Raw genomic sequence first — 26,993 nt, 5'->3', positions numbered from 1 at the left:
CACTGTATTTTGGCAGGCCTTGATGGCATCACAATAACTGATTTTACACTTGGTTGTGTGCTGAAAATAGCAGATCTACAAGCTTGTAGATCTGCTATTTTCAGCATGCAACACCTGAGAGCAACCAAACATAAAATGTCTCTCTTCTCCACCAGTCCCTCCCTAACGTTTTAGTCTAGTTTTTATTTTGTTGACGAAATTGTCAACATATTTAGTCTTAGTTTTAGTCATCACAGATTCATTTTTATTTCGTTCTCGTCAGTGAAAAAAACATTCTGATAAATTTGTCAATCAATCAATCAATCAATCAATCAATCAATCAATCAAACCACTCCCCTACCTGCTGTCGGTGAGGACGTCGGGCTGCAGGTGAAGGCGTCGGGTCGACACGCCCACAGTGCCAGGGTGAAGGGTTCCACGAAGGGCTGTGTTCGCCCGCGGGGGCCGCGCCGCGCGCCGTCGAAGCCCAGCGACACGCGTGACAGGCTGAGAGACCAGACGTCGCGGCAGCAGGGGAGGGGCTGGGGAGGCCCCGGCTCCGCCCCTCCCTCCTGGGTGTGCTGCAGGAAGGCAAGGGGAAGCGGGTTCGAGGAGGAGGCGCGGTCCCGTGGGAAGGGGAGGGGCCCGGAGGAGGGGCGGAAGAAGGAGCCGGCTGAGAAGCTGCCGTAGGTTCCTGTACGAAGAACGATATCGTTATTATGGTCGTTTATAGGAAGGAGATTTTATAAGATACTTAACCAATCTGTGAAGTAAATCGTTACCAAGAAATGTCTTCACCAATGTGTTTCTAAAGGTGTGTAATAATATGTACTAAAAGGTTGAAATTCAACTCCCGGGGGAAACCTCATAAAAAACAGATTTTTGTTTGTGTCCCATTAACTTTACTATACAGGACAAAAATACAAAAATAAAAATCTGCTTTAAGTAGCACGTGAGGGGTCCAGAGTTCCAGCCAGTGTGACGTACCGCTGAGGTCTGCGCGGGTCCCATGGGGACAGTGGGGTGTTGTGTGACGTACCGCTGAGGTGGGTGCGGGTCCCATGGGGACAGTGGGGACAGTGGGGTGTTGTGTGACGTACCACTGAGGTGGGCGCGGGTCCCATGGGGACAGTGGGGACAGTGTGACGTACCACTGAGGTCTGGGCGGGTCCCATGGGGACAGTGGGGTGTTGTGTGACGTACCACTGAGGTCTGCGCGGGTCCCATGGGGACAGTGGGGTGTTGTGTTACGTACCGCTGAGGTGGGTGCGGGTCCCATGGGGACAGTGGGGTGTTGTGTGACGTACCACTGAGGTCGGTGCGGGTCCCATGGGGACAGTGGGTTGTTGTGTTACGTACCACTGAGGTCGGTGCGGGTCCCATGGGGACAGTGGGGACATGGGGACAGTGGGGACAGTGTGACGTACCACTGAGGTGGGTGCGGGTCCCATGGGGACAGTGGGGACAGTGGGGACAGTGGGGACAGTGTGACGTACCACTGAGGTCGGTGCGGGTCCCATGGGGACAGTGGGGTGTTGTGTGACGTACCACTGAGGTCTGTGCGGGTCCCATGGGGACAGTGGGGTGTTGTGTGACGTACCGCTGAGGTCGGTGCGGGTCCCATGGGGACAGTGGGGACAGTGTGACGTACCGCTGAGGTGGGTGCGGGTCCCATGGGGACAGTGGGGTGTTGTGTGACGTACCACTGAGGTCTGCGCGGGTCCCATGGGGACAGTGGGGACAGTGGGGTGTTGTGTGACGTACCACTGAGGTCGGTGCGGGTCCCATGGGGACAGTGGGGACAGTGGGGTGTTGTGTGACGTACCACTGAGGTCGGTGCGGGTCCCATGGGGACAGTGGGGTGTTGTGTGACGTACCGCTGAGGTCTGTGCGGGTCCCATGGGGACAGTGGGGACAGTGGGGACAGTGTGACGTACCACTGAGGTCGGTGCGGGTCCCATGGGGACAGTGGGGACAGTGTGACGTACCACTGAGGTCTGTGCGGGTCCCGTGGGGACAGTGACGGGTGTTACTGGCCACCAGCTGGGGCAGGAGGACCCCCAGGGACTGGGGACGCTCTGGGTGGTCCAGGATGGAGGAGTCCAGAGGGAACACCACCTGCAGGGGGCGACAGAGAGGAGGTTGAGATGACCTTCACTACTCTCATATCCATCTCCACGTTTACACTTTGCATGTTTTTTAAAGACCATAGTTTTAGTCGACTATGACGGAAAATGTTCGCTGACTACCTTTTCTTCACTGACGAAAACAACATAAAAACGAAGCTAACTAAAGGTGTCTTTCCACTGCAGGGCCAACCCAGAACTAGAACCTGAACTTTCCAGAACCTGTGAAGTTCCAGAACCAAGTTGTACTTTTGTTTCCATACAACCAGACCCAACCGGGAAGCTCCACTGGTCAGCCTGATTTGGCTGAGACAAAACAGCTGCTCATTTGAACAGCTTGGCACCGTGTCTGTTTGCTTGGCACCGTGTCTGTTTGCTTGTGCACTCAACGCCCATTTCAGAGAGACGACGGCGACGGAATGTGTTTGAAAATCCTTTCATTCAGAAGAACGGATGCTTCTAGCTCCTTCTGGATATGTTCTTCTCCCGCGCAGACACAAATAAGAGCCTGTATCATCACTGTATCATCACTCTGGATATGTTGTCATCACATTCACTTGACCAATGTGTGGTGGCTGTCGTCTGGCGTGGCGTCCATAGTGTTTCTGTGTTGATGAAACACTGTGTTGATGATCTACATTAGTTAAGGTAGTTGATCTACATTAGTTAAGGTAGTTGATCTACATTAGTTAAGGTAGTTGATCTACATTAGTTAAGTTAAGTTGATCTACATTAGTTAAGGTAGTTGATCTACATTAGTTAAGTTAAGTTGATCTACATTAGTTAAGGTAGTTGATCTACATTAGTTAAGGTAGTTGATCTACATTAGTTAAGTTAAGTTGATCTACATTAGTTAAGGTAGTTGATCTACATTAGTTAAGTTAAGTTGATCTACATTAGTTAAGGTAGTTGATCTACATTAGTTAAGGTAGTTGATCTACATTAGTTAAGTTAAGTTGATCTACATTAGTTAAGGTAGTTGATCTACATTAGTTAAGTTAAGTTGATCTACATTAGTTAAGGTAGTTGATCTACATTAGTTAAGGTAGTTGATCTACATTAGTTAAGGTAGTTGATCTACATTAGTTAAGGTAGTTGATCTACATTAGTTAAGTTAAGTTGATCTACATTAGTTAAGGTAGTTGATCTACATTAGTTAAGTTAAGTTGATCTACATTAGTTAAGGTAGTTGATCTACATTAGTTAAGTTAAGTTGATCTACATTAGTTAAGGTAGTTGATCTACATTAGTTAAGGTAGTTGATCTACATTAGTTAACCTAACCCTAACCCTAACCCTGATCTACATTAGTTAAGGTAGTTGATCTACATTAGTTAAGGTCTAATTATTAATATACAGTATTGATCTACATTAGTTAAGGTCTAATTATTAATATACAGTATTGATCTACATTAGTTAAGGCAGTCTAATTATTAATATACAGTATTGATCTACATTAGTTAAGTTAAGTTGATCTACATTAGTTAAGGCAGTCTAATTATTAATATACAGTATTGATACAATTCTGTAAACAAATCAGTCTCTACAGCTTGGAAGGCTGCAGATTAAACACCAACATGCTGACCTTGATCTGTGCTGCGTCCAGTCTCATGTCCACATGCAGGTCACCCTACCTTGATCTGTGCTGCGTCCAGTCTCATGTCCACATGCAGGTCACCCTACCTTGAGCTGTGCTGCGTCCAGTCTCATGTCCACATGCAGGTCACCCTACCTTGATCTGTGCTGCGTCCAGTCTCATGTCCACATGCAGGTCACCCTACCTTGAGCTGTGATGCGTCCAGTCTCATGTCCACATGCAGGTCACCCTACCTTGATCTGTGCTGCGTCCAGTCTCATGTCCACATGCAGGTCACCCTACCTTGATCTGTGCTGCGTCCAGTCTCATGTCCACATGCAGGTCACCCTACCTTGATCTGTGCTGCGTCCAGTCTCATGTCCACATGCAGGTCACCCTACCTTGAGCTGTGATGCGTCCAGTCTCATGTCCACATGCAGGTCACCCTACCTTGATCTGTGCTGCGTCCAGTCTCATGTCCACATGCAGGTCACCCTACCTTGATCTGTGCTGCGTCCAGTCTCATGTCCACATGCAGGTCACCCTACCTTGATCTGTGCTGCGTCCAGTCTCATGTCCACATGCAGGTCACCCTACCTTGATCTGTGCTGCGTCCAGTCTCATGTCCATGTCCAGGTCACCCTACCTTGAGCTGTGCTGCATCCAGTCTCATGTCCATGTCCAGGTCACCCTACCTTGATCTGTGCTGCGTCCAGTCTCATGTCCACATGCAGGTCACCCTACCTTGATCTGTGCTGCGTCCAGTCTCATGTCCACATGCAGGTCACCCTACCTTGAGCTGTGCTGCGTCCAGTCTCATGTCCATGTGCAGGTCACCCTACCTTGAGCTGTGATGTGCAGGTCACCCTACCTTGATCTGTGCTGCGTCCAGTCTCATGTCCACGTGCAGGTCACCCTACCTTGATCTGTGCTGCGTCCAGTCTCATGTCCACATGCAGGTCACCCTACCTTGATCTGTGCTGCGTCCAGTCTCATGTCCACATGCAGGTCACCCTACCTTGATCTGTGCTGCGTCCAGTCTCATGTCCACATGCAGGTCACCCTACCTTGATCTGTGCTGCGTCCAGTCTCATGTCCACATGCAGGTCACCCTACCTTGATCTGTGCTGCGTCCAGTCTCATGTCCACATGCAGGTCAGGAGTGCTGCTGTCCTGCAGATGGTAGAAGGCCTTTACAGCGTCCAGGGTCTTCAGCAGGCCTCTGGAGAAACCGTTGATCCACAACACGCTGCCCACGTCCACACAGAGAGACAGGCCGTTGAGCTGGGCATACAGACTGGATGTGGGCACTACGGACAGACAGACAGACAGACAGGCCGTTGAGCTGGGCAAACAGACTGGAGGTGGGCACTGAGGACAGACAGACAGACAGACAGACAGACAGACAGACAGGCTGTTGAGCTGGGCGTCTCAGCCTTATTACACAAAGACATGGTCACAGTGACCGACAGGAGTGTGGACCAACATACCATGCAGGCCACACAAGACAAGTCCCAACAACAACAATACCATACAGTGTAACAGTGTACAGTTTAAAATGCGTACAGTGCCCATGTTTACCTACGTTTCACTTTCATCCCTTCGTTGAGCAACCTGACTGCCTGGGCAAAACAACTATTACTGAAACGAGTGGTGTGTGATTTGATGCTCTGATAACGTTTTTTGGATGGGAGGAGTGAGAACAGAGAATGGGCCCCAATGACCAGACATGAAAGATAGATAGCATGTTTAGGTTGTATATAATGAAAGCTAGATAGCATGTTGTATATAAAGTTTTTACTGAAGGTGCTTGTCTGACTACGTTCTTGTTCTTAGATTGCATGTTGTCAGGGAAGTGGTAATATATTACCAGGAAGTAGTATTATATTACAGGAAGTAGTATTATATTACAGGAAGTAGTATTATTTACCGGGAAGTAGTATCATATTACCAGGAAGTAGTATTATATTACAGGAAGTAGTATTATATTACAGGAAGTAAAGTAGTATTATATTACAGGAAGTAGTATTATATTACAGGAAGTAAAGTAGTATTATATTACAGGAAGTAGTATTATATTACAGGAAGTAGTATTATATTACAGGAAGTAGTATTATTTATCAGGAAGTAGTATTATTTACCAGGAAGTGCAGGGTTATCAGGAAGTAGTATTATTTACCAGGAAGTGCAGGGTTATCAGGAAGTAGTATTATTTACCAGGAAGTGCAGGGTTATCAGGAAGTAGTATTATTTACCAGGAAGTAGAATTATTTACCAGGAAGTGCAGGGTTATCAGGGAAGTAGTATTATTTACCAGGAAGTGCAGGGTTATCAGGGAAGTAGTATTATTTACCAGGAAGTGCAGGGTTATCAGGAAGTAGTATTATTTACCAGGAAGTAGAATTATTTACCAGGAAGTGCAGGGTTATCAGGGAAGTAGTACTCTGTGAACTGCAGGTGCATGACCGGAACGTTGTCTGGTAGACGCTGAGCTTTGCGGTTACACGACATCAAGGACTGAGTCTTCTTACTGCGTCGCCCCCCTGTGGACACCTGGAGAAAGACAATATATATAAACCTTCAATACCTGAATAAAGACAACTACCGTATATATATATATATATATATATATATATATATATATATATATATATATATATATATATATATATATATATATATAATTATATACCCTCTAGATCAGGGGCTTTCAACCAGTGGTCTGGGGACCACCAGTGGTCCTTAAGGCTCAGCCCTATTTGTCTCAGGGCACCCCATAAATATATATTTTTTTAATCCGAGGCACCCCTACATTATAATTTTCACTCCCAGCACCTTCGTTTTGTATTTATCATCTATAAAATTTACTGAACTAGTGAAAACGAAAAAAGATCTACAAGCACACAACGCCTTGCATCACGAGGCGTTGTGTGCTTGTAGATCGGCTGTTTTCACTAGTTTTGTGCGACAGTCTTGTATGATGAAGCAGGGCTTTGCTTTATGAAAAGACGTACACATTTCAAACTTGGAGATACAAGGTTCCTGCCCGACAGTGACGATATTTTAGTGATTATGTTGCGAGGAAAACGTTGAGATAACAGCCGTTTTGGTTAGAACTGACTGAAATTAGCCTGGCGGGTCCCGACGTCATAATGCGTTCACTCACTCATTCCTTCCACAGTATAACGTCTGGCCTTCCGGGTATAGGCAGCGAGTATACTGATTATTTTCTGATCGGGCAACTAACGTAGTCATACTGACAACAAGTGAAAAGCTTTCCCTGATTGGTCCATGTGTAGACGGTAACGTAGATGGATGCTGCAGCATTTTCAAAACAACAATGGCTGCCCTCAATGCAACAAGTGTAACAGTTAACGCTCTAATGATAAAACAAGCAATAAGTGCAGTTATTTCAGAGTTGGAATCAATTACAACAATTAAAAAGGAACAGGAGTATGCGCTAGCGGAGTTCATCGGCCGAACAGACGTGTTTGTTTGCCATTCTTCCGACTGGCTGAGAGATGTTTTGCTACGCTGATTGGTTAGAGGAGTCTGTCTGTCAAGGCAAGTACTCCCGCCCACTTTTCAAGCTGCCAATAGGCCGAAGGCCAGACGTTATACTGTGGAAGGAATGAGTGAGTGAACGCAGTATGACGTCAGGCCCCGCCAGGCTAACTGAAAATAACCCGCATCAGAAAGAGGGTTCCAGGTGTTTTGTTTGTTTTTTCTTTAACTCTTTTTCCGCTTTGGACGTTCCCGTTCGCCCCATTTTTCCCGGCGGCACGTCGCCAATAGTACGTTCTTTGGCTCGTTCTTTTGTACCTTGTTTTGATGTCTGTAAACTGATGAGGGGTCGCGCGGGTGTGTACAGTATAAGCATCTCCTGTAATCCTGCTTTGAAATCTCCACCTCATGTAAACATCAATAATGTCCAAATTCACTTCTTGGCTGCTCGCTGTCGTTCTATTGCTCTGATGAATGTATGGAAGCTGCAGCGGCCCATTTCACATTAATTCTTGCATGAGGCTGCCCTCTGCTGCTAGTATGGCCAAAGTAGATGTCATTTGAAAATAATTAAATAAAATATTATTTAAAAGAAATAATAGTTCTTTTTCTATAACGCCGCAAAGGTAGTCTGCTTTACTGGCACCAGATCCAATAAATACATAATAACATCTGGCAGTAATACAGTTAACACACATTTAGCTGTGTTGCTCAATCCACGATGGCACGATCCTTACAAGTTCTACCTCGTTGTAAAGATGACTAACAACAATATAAAACACAATACCAGTTGGTATTATTGGAGGAGAGACAATAATCAACCCTAGTTTCAGGTGTATGACTGGGGCCACAGAGTGTATCTTTATCCAGCTGTTACTGAACTGAGGTTTCATAAGTGAACGCATGAGGAGTGGAACAGTTTCTGTTCTCCTATCAAACACAGAGAAATACATTTAAAAATAACCTGGCTAATAAAGTCACACTTTCACCAGCAGAGCAAACACTGTGAAAAGGTGACAAAAAGAAGAAGTGGCAGAGGTTTCTTCTCTCCAGTGTTGTTGAGAAGGAGAAAACAAACACGGATTCTATTCATTCTAGACTCACTGAGGGATTTTATTATTATTATTAGTGGCCAAGCCATGCAGTGGCAAAGGCCACTCATTGATATTGGACTTCATCTTCTTCCGCCACTTTTCTCTAGTGGCTAGACCGTGCAGTCGCTTTTTACGAAACTCTGCAGTATGGCAGAGGACTATGCCAAACGGCTAAAACACAAAGCTCGCAACAGTCGACCAAAGGGTGGCGCTGAGGAAGCCTTGCAAACTTGCAAACTTTGAACAGGTATAGCTCATTCTCTGTTTGAGGTACAGCCATGAAACCTGTATACACTTATGCGTCTCCTCGTGCCGAACAACTTTTACGCTCTGACTTTTGACCTCTGACCTTTAGTTCTCCCAGCATTATGAATTATATGAAAAACAGTACAAATCTATCTCCTCCTGGGATTTTCGCGTCACATGCGCAAAACTTTTTTTTACATAAACTTTGGACGAATACGGTCAGATCTGTCTCAGCTGATTTATTTTAAAGTGAAACATAATTCTTTTAATAATTCACTGAATATTGCAGTTTTATGCAAATTATTCCTCTGCCACTAAATCATACATGCAAAGTGATACATTCATGGCATTTGGCAAAGATGTAGAGGGTTAGTCCAAGTATCACTGAAACCAATCTTATTCCAATTGGCCAAAGGGGGGGCGCTATACGAAGTGTTTGAAAATTCAAACTTTAAACGGGTTAATAAACATATTTGAACTGGGGACCCCCAACCTGACAAGCACTTGGAATTGTAGGTATTACATTTAATGTGACTCGGTTCCACAGATAAATATTGCAACTCTTGCTTACTTAATATTTGACAGTTTGGCCAGTCCTGTCCAATATTCGACTATTCGAATACTTTGAGGTCGAATAATTGGAATACTAAAAATCACTATTGGTGAATGTCCTGGTCTCACCTGGTGGATGTCCAGGTCGTCCATCCTGATGACCACACAGCTGGACCTCAGCCTCTTCAGGCTGGTCCCCGGGGGTCCAGGGGGTCCAGGGGGCCCCGGGGGTCCAGGGGGTCCAGGGGGTCCCGACGAGGAGTTCCTCCTGGAGGACGGCTGCTCCTTCAGGCCGGCTCCTCCTCCAGCAGGGGGCGCTGCAGTGGAGGAGGCTCCTGGAGGTGGAGGAGCTGCAGTGGAGGTGGAGGAGGAGGTGGAGTTCCTCCTGGAGGAGTTCTGATGGTCAGCAGGGATGGAACCTCCACCTAACAACACACACACACACACACATGAGGGATGGAACCTCCACCTAAAATGGTAAATGGTGCATTTATATAGCGCTTTTATCCAAGGCGCTTTACATAGATTGTGCATTACATTCACCCATTCACACACATTCATACACCGGTGGCGGAGGAAACCATGCAAGGCACCAACCTGCTCACCGGGAGCAATGTGGGGTTCAGAGTCTTGCCCAAGGACTCTTCGACATTAACTCAGGGGGAGCCCGGATTTGAACTGGGAACCCTTTGTGCTCTAATAACGGTTTCTCTACCCCTGAGCTATGCCGCCCCTATAACAACACACACACACACACACACACACACACACACACACACACACACACACACACACACACACACACACACACACACACACACACACACACACACATGAATGACTTCACACTGAAGCCATGTTTCTATTAACTTATTTGAATTAGGGAAGCCAATTATCAGAAATGTGTATTAAGACAAAGCGAATTTAGCCCATTTCCATTTGCGGCTGTCATTCGAATTAGTGACGGTCGCATGGTTGATCAGGCTGATTTTTTCAGACCAAACCGAGACGTGAGCAGCACTGCACGTCTGACTGCTGTGTCTCGATCGCTGCACAGTGCACACTCATCATGCACGTTTCAGCGTCCCCTGGAAGGTGGCCGATCTGCAAGCTCACAAAGCGGCGTGGAGACGCGGAGAGATGCGAGCTGCTGTGAGCTTGTAGATCCTCCTTACCCTCTGTGTTGTTGTATGTGTGTTCAGTGTGTTGTTGTGTGTGTGTTCAGTGGTCCTCCTCCTTACCCTCTGTGTGTGTGTGTGTGTGTGTGTGTGTGTGTCAGTGTGTTGTTGTGTGTGTGTTCAGTGGTCCTCCTCCTTACCCTCTGTGTGTGTGTGTGTGTGTTCAGTGTGTTGTTGCGTGTGTGTTCAGTGGTCCTCCTCCTTACCCTCTGTGTGTGTGTGTGTGTGTGTGTTCAGTGTGTTGTTGTGTGTGTGTTCAGTGTGTTGTTGTGTGTGTGTTCAGTGGTCCTCCTCCTTACCCTCTGTGTTGGTGTGTGTGTGTTCAGTGTGTGTGTGTGTGTGTGTGTGTGTGTGTGTGTGTGTGTGTGTGTGTGTGTGTGTGTGTGTGTGTGTGTGTGTGTGTGTGTGTGTGTGTGTTGGGGTCCTCCTCCTTACCCTCTGTGTGGTTGTGTGTGTGTGTGGGGGGGTCCTCCATCTTACCCTCTGTGTGTGGGGGTCCAGGGAAGCCGGTGCAACAGCCCCCCCTCCTGGTGAAGTCTTGCAGCAGCTTGGCGGCCCACTGGGCCTGGGCCTCCATGGCTGCGTTGTGGCGCTCCCAGTGGCCACAGCCGTCAACTGCAGGCAGGAGAACAACATCACCAACCAGGGTTTTATCATTTATTAACAGTTTGAACACTTATTAACAGGGTTAGGGTTAGGCTAACCCTAACCCTAACCCTCTGCCTTGTGGAATCCCAGCTGCAGATTGATTGGATATCTAAACAAAACGTAATAACAGTGCCTTCCACTTCCACATGTGGGTGGCAGCTTGTAGAAGGAGAATTTACCCATGTTTGTCCTATGCTTTAGGGCAGGGGTGGGCAACTTTGATGATGGTGAGGGCCACAATATTTCCACCTTCACTCCAGAGGACCACTATATTTCCACCTTCACTCCAGAGGACCACTATATTTCCACCTTCACTCCAGAGGGCCACTATATTTCCACCTTCACTCCAGAGGACCACTATATTTCCACCTTCACTCCAGAGGACCACTATATTTCCACCTTCACTCCAGAGGACCACTATATTTCCACCTTCACTCCAGAGGACCACTATATTTCCACCTTCACTCTATTTCCACCTTCACTCCAGAGGACCACTATATTTCCACCTTCACTCCAGAGGACCACTATATTTCCACCTTCACTCTATTTCCACCTTCACTCCAGAGGGCCACTATATTTCCACCTTCACTCCAGAGGACCACTATATTTCCACCTTCACTCCAGAGGACCACTATATTTCCACCTTCACTCCAGAGGGCCACTATATTTCCACCTTCACTCCAGAGGACCACTATATTTCCTCCTTCACTCCAGAGGACCACTATATTTACACCTTCACTCCAGAGGGCCACTATATTTCCACCTTCACTCCAGAGGGCCACTATATTTCCACCTTCACTCCAGAGGGCCACTATATTTCCACCTTCACTCCAGAGGGCCACTATATTTCCACCTTCACTCCAGAGGGCCACTATATTTCCTCCTTCACTCCAGAGGGCCACTATATTTCCACCTTCACTCCAGAGGACCATTATATTTCTACCTTCACTCCAGAGGGCCACATTGCATATTGCTACGTCCTACTTTGTCATTCTAGTATCTCATACAAAAGAAGCAAAAAATAGCAGATCTATATATATAAAAAAATAGCAGATATTATGCTAGGTGGACTGGACTACAACACGTCGGTAACGACGTCGGCGTCATGACGTCATGTCACAACGTTGACGCTAGTTGATGCATGTTCAGGAAATGCGACATAACAGACAAGAGACAACAAAAACTTTTTCTCTCCTTTTCTTCACTCTTGTGTTTCGCTCTTCTCTCTGGTTGTATCTATTTAGCTCACGTGTTTTCTCTCTCCTCTCTTGTTTTTCTCATGTGCTCAGCGTGCTGTAATATGCGCTGTAATCAAATAGTAAATAATCGCGCTCTGTAATGACGTCGGAGCTCCGCGCTCGAGTTGCGCAGCAAAAGTGACGCTTGGCTAGTTTGATGTGGCTTGCATGTGACCTGCATATAACTCAATGGGGTGGATGTGGTTGCTGCTTTCAGACTGAGTCAGATGTCCTCAGATCCGATATGGATCGGATTTGAAAATACCTCTGGATGTGGTTTTTCAAAATCGGATTTCATGTGACCTGCATGTGACATGTTTGGATTTAGACTGTTTTAAAAAAATCGGATTCCACTTTTGAAGTGACTCAGATCTGATTCAGGCTAGATTTCAGTGGCAGTGTAAAGCCGGCCTTTGTGTGGTATCGAGTTCCGAAACTGCGACGCGTTGTGAGCTTGGAGGTCTGCTCTTTTCTATATTTTTATAAATGTCAGCCCCTGCCTCTCTAACATTCTCTGCACGTCCCTGCTGCTCCACATTGTGCACACTGGAGGCTGATCTCAGTGGACAGGAGGACGTTAGTCCTCTCCTCCTCCTAACAGCCCAGCTCCCTGTGAGTTATGAGTTATGAGTAGTGAGTTATGAGTGGTGTATCCCAGTGGGCAGAGGACGTTAGTCTGCTTCTACCAGGGACGTGCTGGGCCCAATGTTCCCTCTAAGCTGCGCGCATGCGCGCCCGCGCACGCGCGCCCGCGCACAACTCAGGACGCTGTCGCGCACGACAAATCTTTGTAGCGCACGGCAGATCAACACCAATAGATTTGTGAAACGCAGCAGTTGTTTACTTGATTATTTTGTGCACTCAGACTCTGCCTGCCTGCATATGCTTAACATAGGCAGCGCTAGGTCTCTCTCTCTCTCTCTCTCTCTCTCTCTCTCTCTCTCTCTCTCTCTCTCTCTCTCTCTCTCTCTCTCTCTCTCTCTCTCTCTCTCTCTCTCTCTCCCTCCCTCCCCTCTCTCTCTCTCTCTCTCTCTCTCTCTCTCTCTCTCTCTCTCTCTCTCTCTCTCTCTCTCTCTCTCTCTCGGTGCCTCGGCTGCCTCCCCCTTCTCGCTAAATTCTCTCCCTCTTGCTCTCCTCTCCGTCTCTCGACTCGATTCTCGCTCGCCTCCCCCCTCCTCTCTCTCTAGCTCTCTCTCTCACACACACATGCACGCAGGCACGTGTGGTAAACAGAGACTTCTTTGGACTAAATTGTTTTATTGCCGTCATAAAACTTTCTCAGTTACATCTTCTATGTGTGCATTAACGTTAGCAACAGCGTGGCTGTAGGGAAGGCTACCAAAACAAAACAAACGCATGTGCTTTGCTTCGCGTATCAGAAGCTCAAGGACCATGGTTGCTAATGTGCAGTTTCATAAAGAAATCCCCCGCCTGTGCACAGCAGAGATTAGACCTACAGTACACACTACTCCTCCATCCAGGTATGAATATAAACTGCAATGTTTCTCTGGAGCTGACGAGCTTGGCGTCAGCTCCACTCGAGCTTCACAACGAGTTACAGTAACAAAAATAACTCCAGTCCTGTAATGCATTGGTCCCAAATTGGGTCTGGGGACCCCCGGGGATCTTGAGGTAGTTCCAGGGGTCCCCAGCAAAAGTTAGGAACCAAATGGACCCTTATGTAACTCAGAGTGTACACATGGAACCACACACTCAGAGTTAAATTAATTTGTTGATTTTATGAAAAAATATATAAATTGGGTTAGGGGGGAAAGCAATCTACAAGGTCAAAAACCAGTGTTAATTTAAATTAGGGGCCTATACCACATTTTTGCATGCATGCTTACATTGGCACTTTGGCACATACTGTAGGCTACACATAGTGCTTTTGGACTGTATTTTATTCATAATAATGACACTTCTTTAGATGTGTCAATGTCAATATGTCAATGTTGTGGTGGACACTAGGTGGAGGTATCTCACCTCAGAATGGACACTGGTTGGGTGGTATGGGCGGAGATACGAGGTTACTTGAGGGAGGGGTGAACCTGCCTGTGTAACTTGAATTGTTTGGAAGTAAAGATCAGAGACTCCCATACTCCGTCTGCTCGTCTCATTTCACTCACTTCCACAGTGGTGACCTTGACGTTTAGTTTAAGAACATGAACGGAGAGAACGTTGCTCCTGTCGTTGCTCCTGCAGTGTATGCGGCGACAATCAAGTTGCCTGAGTTTTGGCAACATGATCCTGCCCCGTGGTTTCAACATATTGAAGCACAGTTTCACCTCCGCGGAATCACGGTGGATGACACCAAGTATTACCATGTCGTCGCCGCGTTGGATTCCTCAACCACCCGCCGCGTCATGGGTTTCCTGAGGGAGCCGCCAGCAGACGGAAAATACAACGCTCTGAAAGAGCAGCTGCTGCGTCTGTTCCAGCTATCCGATGAGGAGCGCGCAGATCGCCTGCTGTCACTCAACGGATTGGGAGACAGTAAACCTACTGAACTAATGGAGAACATGCTGGCACTTTTGGGTTCAGGTGACACTACGTTTCTCTTTATACAACTGTTCCTGCGGCAACTCCCGACTCCAGTGCGCACGGTTTTGGCCACCTCTCCTCTCGTGCGCACCAAGGATTTCCGTGGATTAGCGGAGGAAGCGGACAGGATACTGCTGGCCTCTCGCCAGTACGTTGCGGCTGCTGTTTCGGATCCAGCGGTGGCTGCTGTGTCGGAGCGCAGGGAACAGACGCGGAGGGATGATGACAGCGGACTGTGTTTTTATCATCGCCGTTTTGGCACCAAGGCGAAGCGCTGTGTTCCACCATGCTGTTTTGGTAACCAGGGAAACGCCAGAGCCGGCGCTCGTTAGCGGCTATGAGCGCTGGCGTTATCAATGAGCTGCTGTTTATTGAGGACACGTTTTCGGGTCGGCGCCTGCTGGTGGATTCGGGCGCGCAGAGGAGCATCCTGCCTGCATCTGCCGCGGACACGTTGGGAAACGCACATGGACCACCGCTGGATGCGGCTAATGGGACTGCCATCCGTACGTTTTGTACTAGGGTTGTGACTGTGTGTTTCAATGGGCATCAGTTTAGCTGGGACTTTATTGTTGCTTCTGTGTCCGTGCCAATACTGGGGGCTGATTTTTTGTGTGCTCATAGACTGTTAGTTGACGTTGCAAACCGGCGGCTCATTGACTCTGTGTCATTTGGCACATACCCGTGCACACTGGGGGGGCCCGGGCCGCCTGCCCTGGCCAATATGCTCGCCACAGGGGATTTGTACCAGCGCCTACTTGCCGAGTTCCCGGCTCTGACAGTCCCCACCTTCTCTGCCGCTGTCGCCAAGCATGGCGTGGAACATTATATCCCCACTGTGGGGCCACCAGTTTTCGCACGATCGCGCCGCTTGGACGCTGCTAAGCTGGCAATAGCCAGGGAGGAGTTCGCCACAATGGAGCGGCTCGGCATTGTGCGCCGATCCAAAAGTCCCTGGGCATCTCCTCTCCACATGGTCCCCAAGGCGGATGGGAAGTGGCGCCCGTGTGGCGACTTCCGTCGACTAAATAACATCACTACACCTGACCGGTACCCGGTTCCGCATATCCAGGATTTCTCTGTCCACCTGTCGGGGGCCACCATCTTCTCTAAGATAGATTTGGTGCGGGGTTACCACCAGGTGCCGGTCCACCCGCCCGATGTGCCCAAGACTGCTGTCATCACCCCGTTTGGACTGTTTGAGTTCTTGCGGATGCCATTTGGTCTTAAAGGTGCAGCGCAGACTTTCCAGCGGCTTATGGACTCTGTGCTGCGTGGCATGTCATTCTTGTTCGTTTATCTCGATGACATCCTAGTGGCCAGCACATCTGCAGTAGAGCATCGGGGACATCTACGACAGCTGTTCCAGCGGCTCAACGAGCATGGACTTATTGTGAACCCGGCCAAATGTCAGTTTGGCCTGCCGGCCATTGATTTCTTAGGCCACCATGTCTCTCCTCAGGGGGCTGTTCCTCTACCCGCCAAGGTGGAGGCGATTGCTGATTTCCCCCACCCCCCCACCATCAAGCCTCTCCAGGAGTTCCTGGGCATGATTAATTTCTATAATCGGTTCATACCCCATGCGGCTCATTTGATGAGCCCCCTGTACGAGGCGCTAAAGGGGAAGAAAGACAACGACGGCGTGGACTGGTCCCCGGAGCGGATCAAGGCTTTCGAGGGCTCCAAGGCTGCTCTGGCCAGCGCCGCTATGCTGGCGCACCCGTCTCCTGCTGCTCCCATAGCTCTCACGACCGATGCCTCCGATTATGCAGTAGGGGCGGTGTGTGAGCAGTGGGTGTCTGGTGCCTGGCAGCCTCTAGCTTTTTTCAGTAAGAAGCTTCGTGACACAGAGAGGAAGTACAGCACATTCGACAGGGAGCTCCTGGCCCTTTTCCTTGCTACACGTCATTTCAGATTCCTGCTGGAGGGTCGGGAGTTCACTGCGTTTGTTGACCACAAGCCCTTGACTTTTGCCATGGCCAAGACCACAGAGCCGTGGTCAGGGCGTCAACAGCGTCAACTTTCCGCTATATCGGAGTTCACTACGGACATTCGGCATGTGGCAGGCAAAGACAATCAAGTGGCGGACTGCCTCTCCCGGGCACACATCAGCCCTGTGCACTTGGGCATTGATTATGCAGCTATGGCCACTGACCAGCTCACTGACCCAGACCTTCAGGCGTTCAGGACAGCTGTGACCGGACTACTGCTGGAGGATGTGGCATTTCACGACAGCGGCGCCACACTCCTCTGCGATGTCTCCACTGGCCAGCCACGCCCCATGGTTCCAACTGACTGGCGCCGCCGGGTGTTTGATGCCATACACACTCTTTCACACCCAGGGGTAAAAGCGTCGGTGAAGCTGGTGGGGGCAAAGTTCGTCTGGCCAGGCCTTAGGAAGGACGTCAGGGCCTGGGCGGCCTCCTGCGTGGCGTGTCAGCGGGCCAAGATACACCGTCACACTAAGGCCCCCCTGGAGCCGTTTCGCATTCCTGAGAGGCGGTTTGACCATGTCCATGTGGACCTGGTTGGCCCGCTGCCCCCGTCCCAAGGTTTCACGCACCTCCTCACCATGGTGGACAGGACCAGCAGGTGGCCGGAGGTTGTTCCCCTTTCTTCTACAACGACTGCAGAGGTGGCCAGGGCGTTCATCTCCAGCTGGGTGACCCGGTTCGGCACTCCATTGGACCTGACTTCGGACCGGGGATCTCAGTTTACTTCTGAGCTGTGGAGCGTTGTGGCTGAGAGACTTGGGGTGAAACTCCACCGTACCACAGCCTATAACCCAAAGGCCAATGGGATGTGTGAGCGTTTTCACCGTTCTATGAAGGCTGCTCTCCGGGCCACTCTCACTGACAGCAATTGGATCGACCGTCTGCCGTGGGTCCTGTTGGGACTGCGTTCGGCCCCGAAAGAAGACCTGCAGGCCTCTTCAGCGGAGCTCGTTTTTGGTCAACCACTGAGGGTCCCTGGGGAGTTCCTCCCGGGTCCCTCGACACCGTGGGCCACTACATCTCACCGGTCCGCCTTCCAGGATGCAGCGAGAGCTTTTGCCCCAGTTCCCACACATCACTGCCTTCCCCAGTCTTATATTCCGAAGGACCTGATGGCTGCCAGCTATGTATTCATCCGCCATGATGCTCACCGCTCTCCGCTGCAGGCTCCCTACGATGGGCCCTTCCGGGTCCTGGAGGCAGGCCCAAAGACTTTTGTGGTGGACATGGGGGGGAATAAGGAGCAGATATCAGTCGATCGGCTCAAGCCTGCTCACGTGATCCCAGACGAGCCGGTGGAGCTGGCTCAGCCCCCACGTCGCGGCCGGCCACCCAAGTCTGCCCCTGTCCCATGTTCTCCATCCATGGAGGCCCCTACCCTTCCGCGTCGGCGGCGGGGACGCCCCCCTGCCCTGACCCCTGAACTTTCCACGTTGCCTGTGAAATACAGTCGTTTTGGCCGGGTGGTCAGACCTCCTAAAAAGGACTATTGACACGGGGTGTAGTATTGTTTTGGGGGGTTGGTAAAATGTTTAATGTGTTCCATGTAATGCCAATTCTGAGCGTTCGGGGGGGGCCTGTGTGGTGGACACTAGGTGGAGGTATCTCACCTCAGAATGGACACTGGTTGGGTGGTATGGGCGGAGATACGAGGTTACTTGAGGGAGGGGTGAACCTGCCTGTGTAACTTGAATTGTTTGGAAGTAAAGATCAGAGACTCCCATACTCCGTCTGCTCGTCTTGAGTCAAAAATATGAGTCAAAATTGTTATTTTGACTCATATTTAGGCCCATTGTTTGTATTGAATTTACACAACATGTTGTCAACATGCATGTATATACTGTATAAGATAGATAGATTTATTATCCCAAGGGGGGAAATCAGTCTGTTTTAAATGTAACTGTCCTATAGTAGCCTACAGTTTATTAACAGTAGTCGAACCGCTATTACTTATTCTGTAATTAAATTTGAATAAGCCATAACTTGACATGACTTGACGCACTGATGCAGTATACACTCGTGCACTCAACATATTTGCTCATCAGTGCTCAAGTTGTGCTCAGAAGGTTGGAGTGTTTGCTCAGACCGAAAAAAAATTAGAGGGAACATTGGTGCTGGCCATTGGGAAAAACGGGACAACTCCCGAACGGCCGGTTCATTCCCGGCCGGTCCAGGCCGACCATTAGGAAAAAAATAACAATAAAACGTCGGCCTTTGTTCCATTTTGGGGGCTGGGCAGACAACAAAGTAAATCAGGCTGAAACCTTGTATCTCCAAGTTTCAAATTTGTAATTTTTTTCGCAAAGCAAAGCCCTGCTTCATCATACATTACAAGGCCGTCGCACAAAAGTAGTGAAAACAGCAGATCTACAAGCACACAACGTGCTTGTAGATCGGCTATTTTCACTAGTTTAGATCATTTTTAAAATGATAAATACAAAACAAACGGTTTTGGACATACAAGGTTTCCACCTGACAAAGACAAAATATAACTCATGTAAAATAATTGGCCCACTGGCTTGTCACTTGTCATGATCTGAAATGGCAAATCTTTGAGCAGCGGCAGCGCTATAGAGAGATCTCTCTCTATAGCGCACAATGAGGGCCTCAACAACTCTTTTTCCCGGGCTGAATCAGGGGCCCAGCACGTCCCTGGCTTCTACAGCAGCCCAGTTCCCTGTGAGTTCTGAGTTATGAGTTCTGAGTAGTGAGTTCTGAGTGGTGTGTAAGAGCCTGGGGGCGAGAGAGAGAGAGAGAGACGCCACTTAACCACATTAAACCAACCGTCTTCCATTTCAGACACCTCATCATTATATAAGAAGATCCTTCACAGGAACGTTAACACATAGCAGATCTACAAGCTCAGGCACCTCATCACCATATAAGAACCTTCACAGGAACGTTAACACATAGCAGATCTACAAGCTCAGACACCTCATCATTAGATAAGAAGATCCTTCATAGGAACGTTAACACATAGCAGATCTACAAGCTCAGGCACCTCATCACCATATAAGAACCTTCACAGGAACGTTAACACATAGCAGATCTACAAGCTCAGGCACCTCATCACCATATAAGAACCTTCACAGGAACGTTAACACATAGCAGATCTACAAGCTCAGGCTCCTCATCATTATATAAGAACCTTCACAGGAACGTTAACACATAGCAGATCTACAAGCTCAGGGCTCAAGTGGCCTCATCTCCACTGACCACAGTCTGATCTTCATACAACTGGTCCATCCTCACTTAAAGTACACTAACAGTTACAAGAGGAGGGCTGTGGACAGTTCAGAAACCTGTCTACTCACTCTGTGGACACTTCAGAAACATGTCTACTCACTCTGTCTCATCTGTAAGCAGTTTGGACATTTCAAACAAGATTTAAAAAAAAAGTTTAATTCATGCCAGAATAACGGCTTCTATTTCAGCATGCTAACTTTCCAACAAGAGAAAAACAGGCAGTCTCTATTAGCTTGGATTCCCCATCTACTATTACATTCCTCTTAGAGCCGCATCCCACTTCCAAGCCCATTCACGCCCATTTTGCCTCCACTTCAACTCATAGCTAGATCAGATGTAGGGAGTACGTAGGGAACTAGAAGAGAAAATTTCTAAGAAATTTTAAGTGTGCCTGCAGCTCGCTAAGTCTGTGCAACCTTGTGTAGCGGTTGGTGTTAGCATTAGCGTTATTTCATTTGACGCAACCCGCGTGTCTGTATGACAAACGGTTCACGAGATCAAGGGTCACTTCCTGTTTGGTGAGGGGCACTTCCTGTTTGGCGAAATAGGCCCCAATTAAGGTCATGGACGATTAATGAATTAAAGCTGCAAGCAGCGATGACCAGGCCCTCGCAGCTCTACCCACGTCACAAGGCCAGCAGCCAATCAGAAACCAAACAGGAAGTCAGCCATTTCGACTAATTAGTGGCGTTTTGGAGCATTTTTGGCCGTTATCACGGGTCGCACTTTAACGACAGTTTTTTGAGAAAAAATTGTTTTGTGAGAAAAAAAATTTGAGAAAAAAACTTTTTTGAGAAAAAGAAATTTTGAAAAAAAAATTGTGAGAAAAAAAATCTTGAGAAAAAAAAATGTGAGAAAAAAAAAATGTTGAGAAAAAAATAATTTTGAGAAAACAATTTTGAGAAAAAAAAATTGAGAAAAAAAAAATTTTGAGAAAAAAAAAATTGAGAAAAAAATTTTTTGAGAAAAAAAAAATTGAGAAAAAAATGTTGAGAAAAAACATTTTTTGAGAAAAAAAAATTTTTGAGAAAAAAATTTGAGAAAAAAAATTTGAGAAAAAAAAATTTGAGAAAAAAAAATTTTGAGAAAAAAAAAATTGAGAAAAAAAATTTGAGAAAAAAAAAATTTGAGAAAAAAAAATTTGAGAAAAAAAATTTGAGAAAAAAAAATTTTGAGAAAAAAAAATTTGAGAAAAAAAAATTGAGAAAAAAAAATTTGAGAAAAAAAAATTGAGAAAAAAAGAAAAGGTATGACACCAGCCGCAAGTCTGTACGACAAACGGTTCATGAGTTATAGAGGCACTTCCTGTTTGGTGAAGGGCACTTCCTGTTAAAGAGGGGGCGAGGCTTAATCAATTACAGCTCATCCCTATTGGTCGGAAAAAGACCAAAGTTGTGTGAGCATTTTACATTTTAAATGACGTTGCTAGGCAAAAGTATGGCAGAGTTATGTGGCGCCAAAGTTTCTGGGTTTTTTTCGGAGTCCCCCATTCAAAGTCAATGGAGTTTTTGGGCGTTGTTTTTTGCGAATTACATCGCAATCGGAAAGCGGATCGGAAAGAAAAGTAATAGCACACCATTCCCGGCCGAGCCGCACATTTTGATGTATATATTGCGGGGGTGGCGTAAATCGTGCGGCAGTTATTACGTGCCGAAGTTTCCCCCATTCTAAGTCAATGGGGTTTTTTGGCGTAGTTTTTTGCGAATTACGTCGCAATGGTAACGCGGATCGGAAAGAAAAGTAATAGCACACCATTCCCGGCCGAGCCGCACGTTTTGATGTATATATTGCGGCGGTGGCGTAAATTGTGCGGCAGTTATTACGTGCAGAAATTCGTGGCGAAAGACTTAATGACTTAAGTATGGCGGATTACAATAAGTGTTTTGCTATTGCATAGCAGGCACACTTAATAATACCATGTAGGGAGAGCGTAGGGAATAAAACCGCCCATAACTCTATCATTGGCCCCCCGTTGCCATGGTGACCGCCGTCCATTGGCTCGTATTCCCAGCTATGGGACCGGCAGATCCAATTTCAACCGAGGGGGGCGTAGCCAGAACACACACACACACACACACACACACACACACACACACACACACACACACACACAAAATAGCTAATAGCTCTAAAAACTTTTTTTTGAGAATTTTTTTTTTCTCAATTTTTTTTTCTCAAATTTATTTTTTTCTCAATTTTTTTTTCTCAAAAAAATGTTCTCAAAATTTTTTTTTTCTCTAAAATTTTTTTTTTGAGAAATTTTTTTTTCTCAAAAACTTTTTTTTCTCAAAAATTTTTTTTTCTCAAAAATTTTTTTTTTTCTCAAAAAACTTTTTTTCCTCAAAAAACTTTTTTTTCTCAAAAAAACCATCAGATCGTGGCCACCCTGTACCTCAGGGATTTGTTTTCGACGAATATTTACTCCTATAGAAGCAACGCGACGACCTAGAGGGGAAGCGGCCTTGCCGGCCGACCTTCTAGTCTACTATTACATTCCTCTTAGAGCCGCATCCCACTTCCAAGCCCATTCACGCCCATTTCGCCTCCACTTCAACTCATAGCTAGATCAGATGTAGGGAGAACGTAGGGAATAATACCGCCCATAACTCTATCATTGGCCCCCCGTTGCCATGGTGACCGGTGATTGGCTCGTATTCCCAGCTATGGGACCGGCGGATCCAATTTCAACCGAGGGGGGCGTAGCCAGAACACACACACACACACACACACAAACACACACACACACAAAAATAGCTAATAGTTAGCTCACAACTTTCCACTTTTCTCTTTCACCTCAATCGCAGTAACATCCGTATACACCACGTCATCGCATCACCATTTTTTTTTTTCAAAAAATTTTTTTTCCCAATTTTTTTATTTTATTTTTTTTTTCAAAAAAATTTTTTTCTCAAAAAAACTTTTCTTTTTTCAAGTTTTTTTTTCTCAAAATCTTTTTTTTCTCAGAATTTTTTTTCTCAAAACATTTTTTTTTCTCAAAAATTTTTTTTTCTCAAAAGATTTTTTTTCTCAAAAAAATGTTTTTTTCTCAAAAAAAATTTTTCTCAATTTTTTTTTTCTCAAATTCTTTTTTTCTCAAAATTGTATTTTCTCAAAAAAAAAAATTCTCAAAAAAAAACATATTTGGCCAGTACACACACCACACTGCCGCAACATGGCGGTGAGGGCCGCACAGCGGCCTGAACTCTAGACTTTTGCGGCCCGAAGGGCCGCAAACTTCTAGTCGTTGACAATCAATGAGGTTTAGACAGGGGTCTCACCAGGTCTGTGTGTTGGGTAGTGGTAGGGTTAGGGGTTAGGGTAGGATAGGGTAGGGTAAGGGTTGGGGTCTCACCAGGTCTGTGTGTTGGGTAGTGATAGGGTTAGGGTAGGGTTAGGGTTAGGGTATAGGGGGTAGGGTAGGATAGGGTAGGGTTGGGGTCTCACCAGGTCTGTGAGTTGGGTAGTAGTCGAAGCCCAGCTTCCTGAAGGTCAGCTGCATGGCACCCTGGGAGCCCGGAGGGGGAGGGGAATCTAGGAGGAGAGGACACACCACATCATTCTAAAGTTAATCTATAGGAGGAGAGGACACACCACATCATTCTAAAGTTAATCTAGGAGGAGAGGACACACCACATCATTCTAAAGTTAATCTAAGAGGAGAGGACACACCACATCATTCTAAAGTTAATCGATAGGAGGAGAGGACACACCACATCATTCTAAAGTTAATCTAGGAGGAGAGGACACACCACATCATTCTAAAGTTAATCTAGGAGAAGAGGACACACCACATCATTCTAAAGTTAATCTAGGAGGAGAGGACACACCACATCATTCTAAAGTTAATCTAGGAGGAGAGGAGGACACACCACATCATTCTAAAGTTAATCTAGGAGGAGAGGACACACCACATCATTCTAAAGTTAATCTAGGAGGAGAGGACACATCATTCTAAAGTTAATCTATAGGAGGAGAGGACACACCACAGCATTCTAAAGTTAATCTATAGGAGGAGAGGACACAACACATCATTCTAAAGTTAATCTAGGAGGAGAGGACACACCACATCATTCTAAAGTTAATCTAGGAGGAGAGGACACAACACATCATTCTAAAGTTAATCTAGGAGGAGAGGACACACCACATCATTCTAAAGTTAATCTAGGAGGAGAGGACACACCACATCATTCTAAAGTTAATCTAGGAGGAGAGGACACAACACATCATTCTAAAGTTAATCTAGGAGGAGAGGACACACCACATCATTCTAAAGTTAATCTAGGAGGAGAGGACACACCACAGCATTCTAAAGTTAATCTATAGGAGAGGACACAACACATCATTCTAAAGTTAATCTATAGGAGGAGAGGACACACCACATCATTCTAAAGTTAATCTAGGAGGAGAGGACACACCACAACATTCTAAAGTTAATCTAGGAGGAGAGGACACACCACAGCATTCTAAAGTTAATCTATAGGAGGAGAGGACACACCACATCATTCTAAAGTTAATCTATAGGAGGAGAGGACACACCACATCATTCTAAAGTTAATCTATAGGAGGAGAGGACACAACACATCATTCTAAGGTTAATCTAGGAGGAGAGGACACACCACATCATTCTAAAGTTAATCTAGGAGGAGAGGACACACCACATCATTCTAAAGTTAATCTAGGAGGAGAGGACACACCACAGCATTCTAAAGTTAATCTAGGAGGAGAGGACACACCACATCATTCTAAAGTTAATCTAGGAGGAGAGGACACACCACAGCATTCTAAAGTTAATCTATGAGGAGAGGACACACCACAGCATTCTAACGTTAATCTATAGGAGGAGAGGACACACCACATCATTCTAAAGTTAATCTAGGAGGAGAGGACACACCACAGCATTCTAACGTTAATCTATAGGAGGAGAGGACACACCACATCATTCTAAAGTTAATCTAGGAGGAGAGGACACAACACAGCATTCTAAAGTTAAACTAAACCACAGCTTACATTTTAAATCGTCTTTGACCCAAAGTCCTAATTGTGATACAACAACACAGTTGACATGAGGACGTCATTAACAGTCACACTTAGCAGGATACTGTGACTCCAGCAGTGTACTTGGTGGCCGCGCTGAAGCAGCTCTTGTGTAAAACCACAAACCCTCCGTCGATGTGTGGACAAGACAAACTCCAGGGAAACTCTGACTTTAAAAGGTTTGAGAATAGGGATGTGCCGAATACAAAATTCTTGGCCGAAACCGAATACCGAATAGTGGAAACATTCCGCCGAAAACCGAATACCGAATAGCCGAATATTATTAATATATATTATGCGCATAATGTATTTTTATTACCATTTTTGTACCATTTGTTGTAAAGCTACCTTATTATGGCAAACATGATTATGTCAAAACCATACAAAACTATAATAATAATCACCATTATCAGGGCTCAAAATTAACTTTTTGATTACATGATTTGAACATGCCATATCACGTATGTCATTATCAGCCCTACATTTATCATTGAACTTATTCTTTATGCCCAAATGATTGTATAGTTTTTTTTAGCAGTTATAGAAATATTAGAACTTGATATCAAGGTGCCCACTCCTCCTTAGTGCCCACTCTTCCTACCGTCTGTCCCTCATCTATCCATCTAACTCCAGAGTCCAGACAGGACCCTACATCTCACATCTTTTTTACTAGCCATGTGCCTATAGCCCCCCCCCCCCCCCCCCCCCCCCACGCACGCACGCACGCACACACACACACACACACACACACACACACACACACACACACACACACACACACACACACACACACACACACACACACACACTGTGTGTCTCCATCTCTCTCTGGAAGGTTGAACATGAACTCAGCAGCCAAACCGAGACGCTCGCTGACAAACACTCTGACAAGCTTCACACAACTAACACCAGTGACAGAGACATCCTTATGCATGGTTGTTGTTAGCCCTTAGCACTGATTATTGCTATGCTCTGTAGCAACAAAGAATTGACAAACAGCATTCTACTAACTGCTATCTTTGTCAATCAAAATCGCGGAGGCTCTGCTCCTGCTCAATGAACACTTTAACGAGCTTGACGGAGGCACGCTGCCTGGCACGGAGCTAAGCTTACACAACGAGCGACAGGTCGCAATGACATACATAGGCTACACTCGTTAGCCGGCAGCTGCGCAGACTACTAGTGAAGTGAAGTGAATGCGAGACGGAGTGAGTGAGTGAGTGAGTGAGGGAGGGGGGAGAGAGAGAGTGTGAGAGCAGAGCTGAGATGCGGCTGCTTTTTGAGAGATTATACTGGACCCCTGTTCTTCACACTATTCGGTGCTATACTATTCGGTTTTAAAAACTATACGGCCGAAAACCGAAAATGCATTTTTAGCCATTTTCGGCCGAAAATTTTCGGTGCCGAATATTCGGCCTCATCCCTATTTGAGAATAAGTTAAATAACCTGTCTGTCCATAGAGCAGGGTGACGCGGCACCCCAGCCGTCAGATCATTTGATAATATTTGGAATTTATTTGACACTTGAAAAAATATTCAGTATCATTTTAAACTACAAGTACAAAGTTATTTTCAGTCAGTTCTAACCAAAATGGCTGGTATCTCAACATTTTCCTCGCAAACTAATCACTAAAATATCGTCACTGTCGGGCAGAAACCTCGTATCTCCAAGTTTCAAATGTGTACGTCTTTTGCCCATCATACAAGACCGTCGCACACAACTAGTGAAAACAGCAGATCTACAAGCAGTGCTTGTAGATCTGCTGTTTTCACTAGTTTAGTACATTTTATAGATGATGAATACAAAACGAACGGTTTTGGTCATACAAGGTTTCCACCCGACAACGACGATATTCTATAAATATAAGGTGCTGGGAGTGAAAATTATAATGTATTAAAAAGATATATATGGGGTGACCTGAGACAATAAAGTTTGGGAGCCCCTGCATCATTACAGATGTTCTAACATGTGTCCATAGAGGAGGACATTACAGATGTTCTAACATGTGTCCATAGAGGAGGACATTACAGATGTTCT

The 26,993-nt window shown here is 46.4% G+C and overlaps 1 protein-coding gene across 1 annotated transcript in view; it reads right to left on the bottom strand.

Annotated features, from left to right (window-relative positions):
- bltp3a (bridge-like lipid transfer protein family member 3A) overlaps positions 1–26,993 on the bottom strand; it is a gene marked incomplete at both ends in the record, with an annotated part of 104,196 nt that overhangs the window by 36,775 nt on the left and 40,428 nt on the right. Inside the window, 8 exons of the mRNA XM_080733926.1 lie at positions 341–673; positions 1,968–2,097; positions 4,797–4,990; positions 6,092–6,233; positions 9,206–9,278; positions 9,333–9,501; positions 10,735–10,869; positions 23,366–23,452. Of these exons, the coding sequence (XP_080590052.1) occupies positions 341–673; positions 1,968–2,097; positions 4,797–4,990; positions 6,092–6,233; positions 9,206–9,278; positions 9,333–9,501; positions 10,735–10,869; positions 23,366–23,452 (1,263 nt within the window). The remainder of the gene's footprint in view (positions 1–340; positions 674–1,967; positions 2,098–4,796; positions 4,991–6,091; positions 6,234–9,205; positions 9,279–9,332; positions 9,502–10,734; positions 10,870–23,365; positions 23,453–26,993) is intronic.

This window comes from Nannobrachium achirus, assembly GCF_963921795.1.
Source record: "Nannobrachium achirus genome assembly, chromosome: 9".
NCBI lineage: Eukaryota > Metazoa > Chordata > Actinopteri > Myctophiformes > Myctophidae > Nannobrachium > Nannobrachium achirus.
Note: the sequence above shows the minus strand (reverse complement) of the source record. Positions and strands in the feature narration are given on the sequence as shown.